The 15607-nt window shown below is 41.4% G+C and overlaps 1 protein-coding gene across 1 annotated transcript in view; it reads right to left on the reverse strand.

Moving 5' to 3' along the window:
- Window positions 1–2184: 2184 nt before the first annotated feature.
- CHST3 (carbohydrate sulfotransferase 3) overlaps window positions 2185–15607 on the reverse strand; it is an 84638-nt gene continuing 71215 nt past the window's right edge. The window contains exons 3-4 of the mRNA XM_075257846.1: window positions 6171–6430; window positions 2185–5501 (exon numbers count right to left, since the gene is read on the reverse strand). Coding sequence (XP_075113947.1) covers window positions 4250–5501; window positions 6171–6307 — 1389 coding nt within the window. The 5' untranslated portion in view covers window positions 6308–6430 and the 3' untranslated portion in view covers window positions 2185–4249. The remainder of the gene's footprint in view (window positions 5502–6170; window positions 6431–15607) is intronic.

Genomic DNA, 15607 nt, shown 5'->3' on the forward strand with positions numbered 1-15607 from the left:
TCGGAATAGGCAAACCTTCAGTGGATGTTCTCTAATACACTATGTAGGTTACTGATGGGTTGTCCCCTTCTTGCATTAATATATACAAATTGGTTTGCTCAACATATAGTTGTTTCATTTAACCATATAACTGGTTATAATATCCATTGTCACGGTCTGCTTAAAGGGATTGTCCAGAAGATCAAAAATACCAACTAACTTCGAAAACCAAAGTACTAATGAAAATCTATTACCCTCAAAAGCATGTTTTATTCCAGTCAACTCACTCATACCATTTGATTTCTTTATACAATACAGCCGATGGCATACGACCGTGTGCTAACCGGCTGCCATTAATGAACGGCACGGGCGACACGTGGATGTCATCCGTGTACCGACCGTTCTTCCAATTCTCTTTCATTTAATGAAGCAGGGCCTCAAAATTAGACAGGAATAGGACTGGTTCTATGTTTTGCGGCCTGGAGTGTCAACCTACATACGTGACCGTGTAATTCACAGTCGTATGTACAGGCCCATAGAAGTGAATGGGTCAGTGGGCTATCCGGGATAAACGTGTATAGCCCACTGAACTAGCCCACAGTCATCTGCAAGGGGGCTTACAATCTATGGGCTTGTTGGAGTTTAGGAAGTGAGCCCTGACCTGTATTTCCCATTATGAAAGGCTATTCTTCTCCTATCTTTAGAGGTCTTCTCCACGCCGCCGTTCGGTAGAAATCCCAGTTTTCGTTGGTATGCAAATGAGTTCTCTCGCAGCACAGGGGGCGGTCCCCAGCACTCAAACAGCACTGGTGGCATCCCCAATGCTGCGAGAGCATTCTCCAGCACCGCCTCTATCTTCTTCTGCAGAGAAAACCCGGATTTCTACCGAACGGCGGCCTGGAGAAGAATAGCCTTTCTTAAGGCTATCCCAACGTGTTAGTCAGAAAAAAAAGGTATCCAATGATAGGATCCCTTTAACACTCACGAAGTATATCTCTCTAGTCCCAACATTGCCTGCTTAGTTCTCGTAATAAATTGCTCATGGGCCGGTCATGTGCTCTATCAAAGTCATGGTTGTACTCTCTGGCTACATGAGTCAAAGCATATGCATAGTCTATCTACCACATATAGAATGTGGTAGCTACGACGTTACCCAGCCCATGTATGTGACATCAATGCTGATGAATTGTACGTGGGAGGAGGATACCAGGCAGCCAAGATCAAGTGCTATATACGTGCCATGTGATCTTGTCTGGCTGTGAGTTAAATAAATATGAGTAAATTACAGAGATTTTCTATCTCTAATTATTGAGCTGGATTCGTGAAAAAAAAATCATATTATATCAAATCATATATGTTAGCATCTTCTTATTCCTTATGAATTGGGTTACATTTCATTGGCATGAGTTTGCTATGAGTTTGTTCCTTCTGGTGATCTAGTGCACAGTATTTGCAATATGCCAACAGCATCCGGTATATGGACCATATAACCAGTAATAAAGCTATATCAAACCATTGAAAGTGTTGTCTAGTGTAAGACTGACTCAACAGACCTACTGTATCTTTCAAAATTCCTTACCATTCCTATGCTACAACTGCTAGTCTTCCCAGTTACATCTCATATTCATGAACTTTCATGAATTTAAGTCAACCATAAGAACACAAAGTCTTGTAAATGGCTCAGTTACAAGACGTTTTGTTTGCAGCTACTTTGTTCTGGCATCACTGTCATGTTGAGTTTGGTTGGATTTATTTATCCTTGGTCGAAACTAGCAATTTATGGGGTACGGCAAAGAATTCTAAAGATAAATTTGTGGAATTCTCATCAAGTGGACATCCCCCCCAAAATTTCCTATTTTATGACTGTAGAGGTTACCACTAGGGTTGAGCCGATCTTGAGATTTCAAGATCGATTTTAAAATTCGATTTCCGATCATTTTCCAGCCGATCCCGATCGTGAAATCTGCTTGATCGCCGATCGGGATCCGATCTTTTCTGATCGCTTAACCCTAGTCAATGCTTCTCTATGGGAAAAGTCACTTTTAGGGTTGATCCGATCTTGAGATTTCAAAATCCGATTTCCGATCATTTTCCAGCGATCCCGATCGCGAAATTTGCTCGATCGACGATCAGGATCCGAGCTTTCCTGATCGCTCAACCCTAGTTGACGTCGGAAACGCCATTTTTGATAAATCTCCCTCCAAAAGCCACAACAATGTTTGAGTCTTTCAAAGGTATCCAGACAGTAACGCTCTAAGGAATTTCAATGAAGGTAATAAGCATATTGGAAGAACCTATCCTGATCATTTCACTACACGCTTGTACTTTGTCAGAACAAATTATTGTCATGTTTGAACATTTTTATGCTGTGACTATTAATAAAGCGCCATTCACTCTGTTAATCCTAGAGAAGGACAAGTTCCTACAAGTCGGAAATCTTATAACATACTGTACGAAATTCTATTTGTAAAGTGCACTTTTAACCAACACAGTTCTTTATCGCAAATGGCTTTAACTCTTTTATAGGTATAAATAATCTTCCAATTCTAACTCTACAGTAAGGCCCAGGTATGCCCAGTCATTGCACCACAGGATTCCTCATTGGAACAGAAAATTATTGTAATTTTTTTTTTTTTTTTTTTTTTGTAATGTAGTCACACATGTAGTTATGATTAAAGGGGTGTTCTCACCATAGACACTTCTATAGCTACAGGATATGTCATGAATATCCGATAGATGCAAGTTCTATATCTAGGACCTGCTGTGTCTTCAGATTTGCAGCCAGTGAGCACGTCTGTTATAGAAATGGGAACGCATGAGCCTCCACCTCTCGATTTAGGATGGCCATGGCAAAAGTTGGAATAGGAAAAAGCAATTGTGTTTCCCGTATCCATCAGACATTTATGGCATATGCTATAAATGTCTGTGATGAGAATACCTCTTTCAACCTGCATATTCACATTTAGTACATTAGGATTAGCCCCAATACTGGTCTAGCTTGTTGTCTAGTCATCACAGAACCCCATGGAAATAATAAGATTAATATGCAATTCTTAACTAGCCACATTTACCCAATCCTGAGAGTCCAGTTTTTGGTGTCATTATAACTTAATGAAGAAACATTGTGCAATAAATCAAAGGGGAAATAGAAATACCTAGGAAAACTTTCAATTACTGGTATTGGTACCCAGTGCCCAGTTGTGTTGTATACCAGTCTTTTTGCATCTCGTCTAACAAAAGCTCCTTCATGTTGATCTTAAATTATAGTCTAATCTCTACACTAAACTAATAAATGTGTGGACAAGACCAGCTGCCCGCTACTCTGCTCTGAGCACTACACAGTCCCATTGAAAAGCATTCATTATCTCATTACAGACCCCGGTGAACAGAGAAGACAGGTGAGAGGTCTGTTCACACTTTATGGAGTGTTACAACAATCTGGAGTGAGAAACACTTGGTGCAGCCTCAAATAAACAAAACGACTTCCTCCGGAATAAAGTATTCGATGTCACGTGCAAAGCCACGTGTGTTGAAACTTTGTAAGAAAGGACACTTTATAAATCTGGGAATCTTTGTGTGAAATAAGGATGTCGCAGCTTCTCATATATAATTTTTTTCTTCTTTTTGTGTGCACAAGCTTGTTCTTACTCAGATACACTGCATTGCCGTGTCTCTCTCCGCGTCGTAAGACTATATTGGCTTTCATCGGCAGCAATGCTTATACAGCAGTTCACGGTCTTTATATGCAAGAAACACAAAATCATAAGCCTATTGTTTTATTCAGCCACCCCGAAAAGGTAAAGCTTGTATCCTCTGGAAAAGTGACATCATCATGTATGTGCTGTGTATTTTTGATCAATTTTAAGTTTGCAGAGTCCTCAAACTCTTTGGATGTCTTGTAGTGCAGAAAATCCTTTATTCGGCTTCAGAAAACAGCTTGTACTGTGCAGAGAGAATAACTTCTTCTTCCAGGCATCGACTCATTTAGTACCTGGAAAAGTAGACATTTTCTGTACATCAGCAGGAATCATCCACTATAAAAACCAATCTGGATAATCGGCATCTTCAGCTTCTTCCCCTGATACTTCTATAAGAAAGACTTCCTAATTTAGGAAGTAATACATTGACAAATGCACACAGGCTTAAAAGATGGCGCATTGCGGCTCAGCAGGTGCAAAAATAGCCCTCTTCCATCTGCCTCCCATATTTCAAGCACAAAGTTCAATGGAAGTTCTTAATGCAGGATATAAATAATTTACAAAGCAAAACACTACGTCACCCAAAAATTCACCTTATCTTCTAGCAAACTTATCGATCTGTTTGTGAGTGTCTCGTAATCATTAGCCAGCTTGTAGCCAAAAAGTTTCATTGCTGGTTCGCACACCTCCTGAACCACCTGGGCTAACTTGAATGGTATGCTGAATCGCCACTTCTCAAACTGCTCTGAAGAGTTCTTTTGGGTAGAGTAGATGCCATTATTTTCTTGGGAAGCTTGCGTGTTCTTGATGATCCAGTCTTCCACTTGTGGGGTAAGTGTGATGCCAGCAAACTTATACATTTCTTTGGCCTTTTCAAGAGGGAATCTAGCGATGTCTTCATATCGTATGAGCATGTAGCGTCCTCTAAGCCAATGTGGTTGACTTAAGCCCACTTCAGCAGACATACGGATGTTCTCACAGTTTCCCCTTAGTTTTTGGACTTCATCCTCATGTATGGGAGCTGCCCCTTCTAGGGCCCATTTTTTCCATGATTCATATTTGCCAGAGAAGGCTACCATGCGAGATGCCAGTACAGCTCTTGGGTCACGCACTAACTGTATTATCCTCATATCAAGTCTTGGATCTTCTACTAGAGTTCGTAGATACTCCAATTGTCGGATACGTACTGCCTTAATAGCCACATGTTCTTTATTCAAACATGCTTCTATGGCTAATGTCATATTAAGAGGACCACATCGGCGATTCTTGCAGTGATACTTTTCGAAGACTTTTTTCACAACTGGAGTACACACTGGGTCTTCGCATAATGACTTGCTAGAACCTCTACGGAACAGGAACCTTGTGAGGTGGTTTTCAGGAGGTGGTGATATAAAGTTCTCCAAGATATGTAGATCACAGAGGAGAAGTTGCTTGAGAACATCTCTGTAAACAATTGCTGAACCGACTGCATTGGCACCAGTAGATTCAAAGGAGACTGTTCTTTCAATGTGCCAAAGGGGCTCAAACAAATAAAAGATATTTCCCTGTTGGTTAAAGAACTCGCCTACGAAAGATGAGCCTGTGCGTGTGGTGGCCATCAGCAGTATATGCCTTCGAGGCATTTTGGGAAGGTCTGCAAGAAATGGGTTACTCCCACCGAGTTGTAGGGTGACGTTAACCAGTTCCTTCCTAAACTGAGAAAAAGCAGAGTCCAGCTCACTAAGGGACAGCAAAGAACCATTTTCTGAGTAGACAATATTGGAGTCTGTGCTGTTGATCTCTATGTTCTGTTGCATTTGTTTCAGGTTAAGTTTGTCTGATACCCTGCAAGTGATAAACAAAAGAAAAAAAAATTAGTTGTCAAATATTTTAATTAAATCCTGTATTTTTTGGATCTCAAAAACACTGAATGTATGGAATATTGGAAATTGACCAATCTAAACAGAATTTTTTTGAATGTGTCAATGGAAGAGCACATGCATTCTAGCTATCAGATATCACAAGAAAATGTGCTCATGGGAAAATTATATATTTGTCAACAGATGTGCCATAGTGCTGACTTTCCATATTCCCATAGTTTGTTTTTTTATGTGATTTATAAAGTTTTCTTTGTGTTCTGTAAGATGTTAAACAAATTTGATGCAGTGGATCTTCCTGAAAATTCTACTCAACTTTAAGCTAGTCCATAACTATATGATGTGAATAATAAGGCTGCATGGAAATTGTGTGGATTTTGACATGGATTCCGCATCCCACAGCTAAAGCAAGTAAATGGGGTAAAAGCTGTGGATTAGCCCAACTGAATTACAATGGGACTAATCCATATGCAGATCCTTTGCACACCAGTGTTAGAAATTCAAAGTTTTACCTTTGGATTCCTACCACTGACTCTTTGAAAGATCCACATCAACTATGTGAACAAAGCCTTAGGAGTTATATAAACATTCACGTCTTCCCTTCTCATTACCTAAACTTTTTTCCCCATTTTCTTACTTTGAGATGATCTTGTTTTCCTTCTCGATAATGACCAGAACCACCACTAAGACTAAGAAGAGAGCATATTTGGCTTTCATCCTGATTGTCCTCAGCACATCTCTGAGATCCATGGGGACGTACTGCAATCTGTCCATGGCAGAGAAGATTTCCAAAGGAACATCACTTTCTTAATTTTTTGGTTCGAGAATTTGTCTCCCCTTCTTCAGGTGTTAGGACAAAGACATGTCTCCAGAATCTTTGCATCCTTATCTATATTCCTACAAAGAAAAAAAAGGAAAATGTTATCACTGTTTTTGTAGAACTGATACAATAATAGGCTCAAAAATACTAAAACAAATACCTGCAAATCTTTTGACATCCAGTTACATATCATTACAGTAAACAAGATTGTAGATCTTACCGTCTCCATGCACAAGAGCAAAGCAAAATCAGCCAAACGCAGTGATTTCGATGGACAACTGGCTTATGTGCATGGAATCCTCTCAACAGATGATGTGGGTGGGGGAGGAAGGTTTGGACATGTTAATTTTAATCCCAATCCTTTTGTTCTCAGGGGAGGTAAATTGACACCAATGGTCTTGGCAGTGGTTTACGCCCCTCTCTCCATTCAAAGAATAGACAAACTGGCAATGCTTGTGTATAATCGAGGAACCTTTCATTCCCAAACCTCTAAACAGGACATTCACATCAAAAACATGGTGACTTGGGTCTTATTCTGCTTGTTGTAGAAATTGCTGTGAATTGTTCTGGTTATCGGTATGGGGCTTGCTGCTGAAACAACTACAGTAGTGTTGAGTGAGTAGTATTTGATCAAATACCTCACCGCCATAGGAATGCGTGTAAGCGGTCGAACACCAAGGGGTTAAACACATCGAATATTTGATGCACTTAACCCCTTGGTGTTCGGCCGCTTACACGCATTCTTATGGCGGTGAGGTATTCGATTGAATACTACTTGCTCAACTCTAAACTACGGTTAATTACAGTTTACAAATAAAAAAAAACAGGTCATGTGCTATTTTTGTTTTAAGGACAAACATATGGGGGATCCGTAACAACTGGTGCCCCTCAGGTTCAAAATGTACATTTTTCACGTTCGTTTTCTACCACAGTCTAGACTTAAAGGGATTCTACCACTAAACCAACATTTTTTCTAATTACGTCAGAATAGCCTTAATAAAGGCTATTCGTCTCTTACCTTTAAACATGGTCTCCACGGCACCGTTCCTTAGAAATACCGGTTTTAACCGGTATGCAAATGAGTTCTCCGCAGCAATGAGGGCGGGCCCCAGCGCTCAAACGGCGATGGGGGCGTCCCTTCTGCTGCCTGAGAGCTCACTCCAACGACGCCACCATCTTCAGCTGCAACCCCGCCTCTTCTAGCTCGGTCCAACCTCCGACGCCTGCGCAGTACACTCCTGTATTGAACTACAAGAGCAAGAGCCGGCGGCGGCCATTTTTGGGAGGCCGCTCTTGCTCATGTAGTTCAATACAGGAGCGTACTGCTCAGGCGTCGGAGGTTGGATCGACACGGAAGACAGAAGAGGCGGGGTTGCAGCTGAAGATGGGGGCATCGCTGGAGTGAGCTCTCGGGCAGCAGTGGGGACGCCCCATCGCCGTTTGAGCGCTGGGGCCCGCCCTCATTGCTGCGGAGAATTCATTTGCATACCGGTTAAAACCGGTATTTCTAAGGAACGGCGCCGTGGAGACCACATCTAAAGGAAAGAGACAAATAGCCTTTCTTAAGGCTATTCCGACGTGGAAATTAGAAAAAATGTTGGTTTAGTGGTAGAATCCCTTTAAGCTGACCATACACATTTGATTGACTTTGACCTAGCATGACTTATAACAGCACTGACGAACTCAATCCTAATGGCAAATCTTGGGAGGTAAATGGGGCCGTTCGGACTGCCTGATTCTTTTGTTCTCAGTTGTTTCTCCCAGCACCTGTACTCTCTATCTGAATAGCTATCAGAACTCTATTGTCAACTTTATAAAATATGGTCCTGTAAATAATATCTGGAAACCAATATATTTCTCTTGCAAAATTGGTATTTGTTTCAGGGCTATTGGTGCCTGAAGGCCCATTGTGTACTATTCACAAGTGGAACAAAGAGTATGACATGAACCTCTTGTACCACTCTATGTCACCAATGACTCTTGGCTCAAAGAGAAGCAGGAAAGTAAAACTTTACACCCATATTTTATATTCTTGCTTCATATAAAAAATGGTGGTGAATTGTTCCGGTTATCAGTATGGAGCTTGCTGCTGAAACAACTACAGTTAGATGAGCAGTACTCATTTTCCAAAAAATGTCTACAACAAATCCGCCAAATGTTGTCTAAATTCTTTCGTTAGTATAATGGAAACATTTCAGGGTGCCTTGAGTGATTTACATTATGTATAATATATTTTCGGTTATGTGTTTGTTGTCAACAAATTGAAATTTTTTATTGTGAATTAAACCAACTAAGATGTGGCTACTTTGTGTATAAAGCCATTTGTCACTGTCTGAGGAGGAAGCAACTGATTACTTGCCAAAAGAAGGCTCAGTGTCTTGAGCTAACTTATGCGTCGTATGGGAGAGCTAATGTAAGTTTTCAATTATTCCATCAACGATTTCCTGGAAAGACAACAAACATATGGATCCTATTGCCGTACAGCCACACACGCTCGCCCTATGTGCAGAGAAATATAATGACATGTACAGACGTCCTCGTAATAGCTGCATAATACACAGAAACTTAAAAGTAGAAGGATGAACAGAGAGCCAGGGCTCACAATGAAAACACATGGAGGCAGTCATTCACTGCACATCGCCATTATATTGTCTAGACAGTTGACAATATTTAAAGGGATTCTATCATTAGAGTCCCCTCCCCCTTTTTTTTTTAGATAAGAATATGTCAGAATAGCCTTAAGAAAGCTATTCCTCTCTTAGCTTTATTATTCTGAATCGTGCCACTGTTCCTGAGAAATTACTTATTTCTTCCATATGTAAATGAGTTATTAGACAGCACAGGGGGCATCCCCTGTGCTGTCCAAAAACAAGCTCTGACTGTGCATGTCGATGGCCATTTACCTGTGGCCTCTTACACAAGCGCCGGTCGGCCACAAGAAAATGGCCAATGGACATGCGCAGTCAGCGCTTTTGGATGAAGATGTGGCTGGTGACATAGTGAAGAGGTGTCCGGCAGAAGAAGACAGAAGCATCACTGGAGAGTTTTCAGACAGCACAAGGTTTTCTATCAATATATATAACCACATGTGCCCGATGACATAAAAGGTCCTCTTTAAAGGAGTTTTGCCATCTCAGTGTTTCAGCAATCTGCCTGTTGTCTCTTCTCACTTCCTGTATTCCTCCTCTCCCCCCACCTCGTGCTGAAGGGGCCTGAGAAGTCTCACAACACTTATACACATGAGATAATATACAGATTCTTGTAGAGAATGGACTCAGTGTTATCTGTGTGTTTACATATAGACTCTGCTTATCAGCAAACTGCAATTAGCTGTCATTGAGTAAGTGATATCACTTGTCCTATCTCCCAGGTCCGTGGTTATAACAATGCTGTGTAAACAATGGGCGTAATAAGTTCACATAACAGGCAAACAAAGCAGCATTTCTAAAGCAATATATTTAGGAAAAGTCTTCAATTTACATAAGCTACCAGTATAAATAGGATCCTTGAGATGGGACACCCCCTTTAAAGGTGCATAATAGAAACGACTATGCTTACTCCCATGATAGTTGCAATAAAGTGCAAATATGTTGCAAGGTGTCTACTATGCGTTGAAGCTGCAATAAAGCCAAAAATATTGTACACTATGAACTTCTGCACACAAATAAAAACAAAAAATACTGACATATTCCAATAATACAGACTTTAATCTTAAGTTTAAAAAAAGTAGTAACATATGCTTGTTGTCTCTTTATCTGTCACCACAAATTGGTCACAGAAACAGGGAAAAAAGTATCCTGCAAGTAAACAACAGCTGCAAAGATACTGAAAAAGTCATGCGTTCATGTCACATTTATTCCTCAAATAGCACAAATCCCCAAGAGTCGGTTGGAGGCACGCTTATCCTCCGAGTCAGTCATTCTTGGCCAGCACAGAAAAATTCAGGGGTCACTTTCAGCCCACTTTTAACTTTAAGCAGATAAAAATGGAGTCTTTACAGAAATGCAGCTGGTTACTGTAGAAGAAGACGTCAAAGAAATGTTATGAAAGTGCCTGGATGAAAGCAGACTTACATTGGTAGGGGTGTGATGCAGGACAGTTACAGGGTATTGCCTAATACTTCAGTGTCTTCAGGAATGACTATATGATAAGGGTCATGGCAGGACTATCTGCTGTTTTGTCACCTGAGAAACCGCAAACTATTTGCAAACAAAGGCAAACAAGGTCACAATCCACCTTCTGAAAATCCAGTGGGTTAAGACTTTTTGTAATGTTTGCTAGGTCAATTTAGACCTGGTTTCTATAGGGAAACCTTAAAGGGGCTCATTAGGAAAAGTCATTTTTAACTAATTACTTCCCTGCATAGCCTTTAGAAAGGCTATTCCACATATACCTTTTGTATGTAAATTGCCTCAGTGACTTTTGAATGAGCCCATTTTTATTCATATGCTAAATAGCTTCCAGCCAGCACAGGAAGTTCCCAGCAGCTTCCTATCTGCTATTCTCTCCTATCTGTGTGTGCAAACAGGAAGTCAGCAGCAGCCTGTACTGTACACATACATAGGAAACAATGGGCAGAGGGTGCACGATGAGACTTCATTGGTACACCGAGAGGCTAATTAGCATATGCATAAAAACGGGCTCATTCAAAAACTACTGAAGTGATTTACATACAAAAGGTAGGTGTGGAATAGCCTTTCTAAAGGATATGCATGTATGCGCTTAGTTAAAAAATGACTTTTCCCAATGATAGAGCCCCTTTAAAGGAAGCTCAGCGTAGCAGATATGGATACATCAGGCGGACCAGAATGAAAGTGTTTTCTCCTTGTGAATCGCCACCTCCATTACGGAGACATCACTGTTTTACATGTAATGGTTGTGACATGGCTACATATAATTCACTGTATGTGAATGAGGGCTATTCACATGACTACCGTATATACTCGAGTATAAGCCGAGTTTTTCAGCCCGGTTTTTGAGCTGAAAAAGTCCACCTCGGCTTATACAAGGGTCAAGGAGCAGGAGTCATGGAGTCAAGGAGAGACTGTCTCCCGGGCCGCCAAGTGGTGTCTACACGGCTCCGTGACTCCGGCGGCGCTCCGTGACTTCAGACGTGCTGTTTAGTTAAAGCTCACGGACCCCATAGACTATAATGGGGTCCGTTGTGCTTGCAGCGCACAGCCCGCTTCAGCTCACTGCGCGTGCTGCTCTAAAATGGCAGCTGCACGCACAGTTTTGTTAAAGCACATATGGACCCCATAGACTTTAAGTGTCTATGAGATCCGTGTGCTTTAAAGCAGTGCTGCAATTGTGTTCCGTCCAGGGGGTTCCTCATGCAGACTCCCCCAGACGGAATACATACTGGTAAGCTGTGTACGGGGGAGAGGGGGGGTGGGGAATGCAGGCTTACCTGGCCCGCTGCTTGGCTCCTCCTCCGCTCACCGCCGGCTCCAGACTGCCACTGGCCGACAGTGCAACCTAGGCAACCACACCCCTCGCAAACTGATAGGATCCCATCCAAGCATGGGAGGAGCTTGTGGTTGCTTGGGTTACTGTAGTGACTGGACGGGTAGGAGAAGTAACGGTAAGTACCGTCACGCTTCTCCTTTTTGAAAAATGAAAAAAAAATGTTGATGGGGTTTTGGGGTGCAGTATGTGTTGGGGGGGTAGGTTGGTTTGGGGGGTGGGGTTTGCTAACTACCCCTTTCCTGAGACTTTTTTTTTTTCTCCCCAATTGGCATTCAGACTGACTACAGCCAGGCTGAATATAGGGGGATCTGCAGTACTCCTATTCCGTAAGGAGGGGGTTAATAGGAGCACTGCAGGTCCCCTATATTCATCCAGGCTGAATTCCAAGTGGGGGAAAAAAAGTCCAGTTCTCAAGCTCAGGGAAGGGGCAGACAGACAACCAAAACACCCCCTCCCCTTCCCCAGCAACCAAAAACTCCGGCCACCCTACCCATCCCATCAGATCCCCTAGGTTTCAAGACCCCTAGGGGGTCTAAGAAATAAAATTAGGTATCCCCGTGTCCGAAAACACCCAGTATACAAATCTATAAAAATATTTTTCCCATACAGTAGACGCTGTAGTGGGGGAAAAAAAGTCAAAAGTGCCAAACCGTTTTCCCTATGATAAAACTTTGAATAAAAAGTGATCAAAGCAAAAGCAATTCCCCAAAATGGTAAAACTGAAAAGTACACCCAGCCCCATTAAACAAAACAAAACAAAAACACCTTATGCATCCCCGTACATCGCCCAAGGGCCCACACAAACCTGAAGCCGGCCTACTATTACAGTAAATTGACCTGTACCTTAAGAACTATAACTACTGCTTATTTTTGGAGTACAGTTTATGATATCAAAGTCTTTTTTTAAATTTTATCCTGATAGAAATGGAGCCCAATATTTCTAATCCTGGACCAAAACAAAAACGCAGATCATATGAAGCTGGTTTTAAACTTAAGGTTGTGGCAAGAGCAGAGGAAAGCAATAACTGTATTGCAAGTAGGGAATTTTGTGTTGACGAAAAACGAGAGAGAGTGGTGGAAAATGAAAGCTGATTTGGAAAAGATTCCAAAGGCAAAAAAAGCTCGACGTGGTTTGACATCTCCATATGACGCTCTAGAGACTGAATTGCATAAATGGGTTATGGAGTGTCGTCAAAATGGTTACTGCGTAACACGCATGGGAATTCGCTTACGTGCCCTTCAGTTGGCTAAAGATGACACATTAAAAGCACCAGGCAGTGCAAAGTTTGTTGCGTCAGCAGGATGGTGTAGCCGCTTTATGAATAGATTTTCCTTATGTTTGCGGCAAAGAACAAAGATTTCACAGAAGTTGCCAAAAGACCTTGATGAAAAAGTGACATCATTCCATTCATTCATCATCAAACAAAGAAAGATCCATAACTATGACCTGGGAGATATTGGGAATATGGATGAAACACCTATGACCTTTGATCTTCCAAGCAACATTACTGTGGCAAGTTTGGGAGAAAAAAACAATTTTACTGAGAACAACAGGAAATGAGAAAAACCATTTCACAGTTGTTTTATCGTGTTTGGTTAATGGAACCAAGCTACGGCCTGTAATTATTTTTAAAAGAAAGACCTTGCCTAAAAAGGTAAAATTCCCACCACGGATTACAGTGCGTGCACATATTAAAGGCTGGATGGATGAAGAGGGAACAAAAAAATGGCTGGAAGAAATTTGGAATGGGCGACCAGGAGCAGCGTTAAAGAAAAAACCTTCACTGCTAGTTTGGGATATGTTCAGAGCACACACATGTGAGGACGTAAAAAAATTGGCAAAGTCTTCTAAAGTTACTTTGGCCGTTATTCCAGGAGGGCTTACATCTGTATTGCAGCCTCTGGATGTGTGTCTAAATAAGCCATTCAAAGACCGTGTGTGAAGGATGTGGCATGAATGGATGTCATCTGGTCAAGCCCGACTGACCAAAGTTGGAAATTTAATGAAGCCCGACATAGAGTTGATTGCTAAGTGGGTTCGTGATGCATGGGAAGAGATTCCAGAGGACATGGTGCAACATGCCTTCAAGAAATGTGGCATTAGTAATGCTATGGATGGCAGTGAAGATGGCGCTTTGTTTGAGGACGACACCAATGATGGTGATGACAGTGAACTCAGCGATGATGACAATGTCTATGCTGATAACCTCACAGCAGAAAATGCTGAAGCTCTGTTTGGACATACAGATGATGAGGAATCCAGTTTTGAAGGATTTTAACTCATATTTTAGCTTGGTTGCTAATATTGTTTTTGTTATCCCTCTTTTCCAATAGTTTACTGTTTTTCTTTTAAATAAATATTCAAAAACATTTAACCTACTAATGTCTCAGTTAATGTAATTGTATTGTTATCTATTTTAATTTTGGAAATTTTCCAGTAGCTGCTGCATTCCCCCCTAGGCTTATACTCGAGTCAATAAGATTTCCCAGTTTTTTGTGGTATAATTAGGGGGGTCGGCTTATATTCGGGTCGGCTTATACTCGAGTATATACGGTAATTGTTGACAGCCTGTTTCATCTGACAAATCAAAAAAACAGATCATGTTCTATTTTTGACCATTTTTATGGACAAACATATGAGGAATCCGTAACAGCTGGTGCTCCTCAGGTGCAAAATGTACAATTTTCATGTCCATTTTCTACCACGGTCTAGGCTTAAGCTGACCATACACATTTGATTGATGTTGACCTAGCATGACTTACGCAACCTTGACAGACTCAACCTAATGGCAAATCTTGGGAGGTAAATGGGGTCGTTTCAGACTACCTGATTCTTTTGTTCTCAGTGGAGGTAAGAAGCAGATTTCTCCCAGCACCTGTACTCTCTATCTGAATAGCTATCAGAACACTATTGTCAACTTTATAAAATATGGTCCTGTACATAATGTCTGGAAACAAATATGTTTATCTTGCACAATTGGTATTTGTTTCGGGGCTACTGGTGCCTGAAGGCCCATTATGTACTATTCACAAGTGGAACAAAGAGTATGACATGAACCTCTTGTACCACTCTATGTCACCAATGACTCTTGGCTCAAAGAAAAGAAGGAAAGTAAAACTTTAAACCCATATTTTATATTCTAATAATCTGTTTTTGTTATTCATTAAACACTATTATTCTGCCTAAAGTATTCGGGACTTGCTGGCTTCATGTGGAAACCACATGGACCCCATTATAGTCTATGGGATCCGCATGTTTCCCAGGTAACTGCCTTTCTATGCATATAGGTTTCTGTTTGGGAGGTCCCCGAACGGAAACCCGAACGCAGATGTGAATCGGGCCTGACTCTGTCCTCGCTAAGGTTCTCTTTTCTATTGTATTGTATTTAGTGACTTCTGACCTTTGGCTTTCCTTGTGGCTACTCTTTTGGATTATGATTTGGTACTGCTTTGTCTCTCTGGCTTTGACCCTTGGCTTGCTGACTCCTCTTCTGTGTTGTGTTGTCTTGTCCACGCTCTGTGTTTACACTTATGTAGAGAAGGGTTTGTCGCCCAGTTGTCCCTTTCATTAGGACAGTTGAGGCAAGTAGATAAGGATAGGCACTGGGTCAAGTTTAGGACTCTGTCTTTCCCTTCCTCCCAGGTTTAAGCAGCAGTACTGAGGAATTGCTCAACTGTGACATTCCAGTATGTTACGGTATATAGTAAATTCACTTTTAAACAGTCGGCTCATTATCATTACAGACAGGATTACACTAAAAGATAACGCCAATATACAGATAACA

This window comes from Leptodactylus fuscus, chromosome 10 (assembly GCF_031893055.1).
Source record: "Leptodactylus fuscus isolate aLepFus1 chromosome 10, aLepFus1.hap2, whole genome shotgun sequence".
NCBI lineage: Eukaryota > Metazoa > Chordata > Amphibia > Anura > Leptodactylidae > Leptodactylus > Leptodactylus fuscus.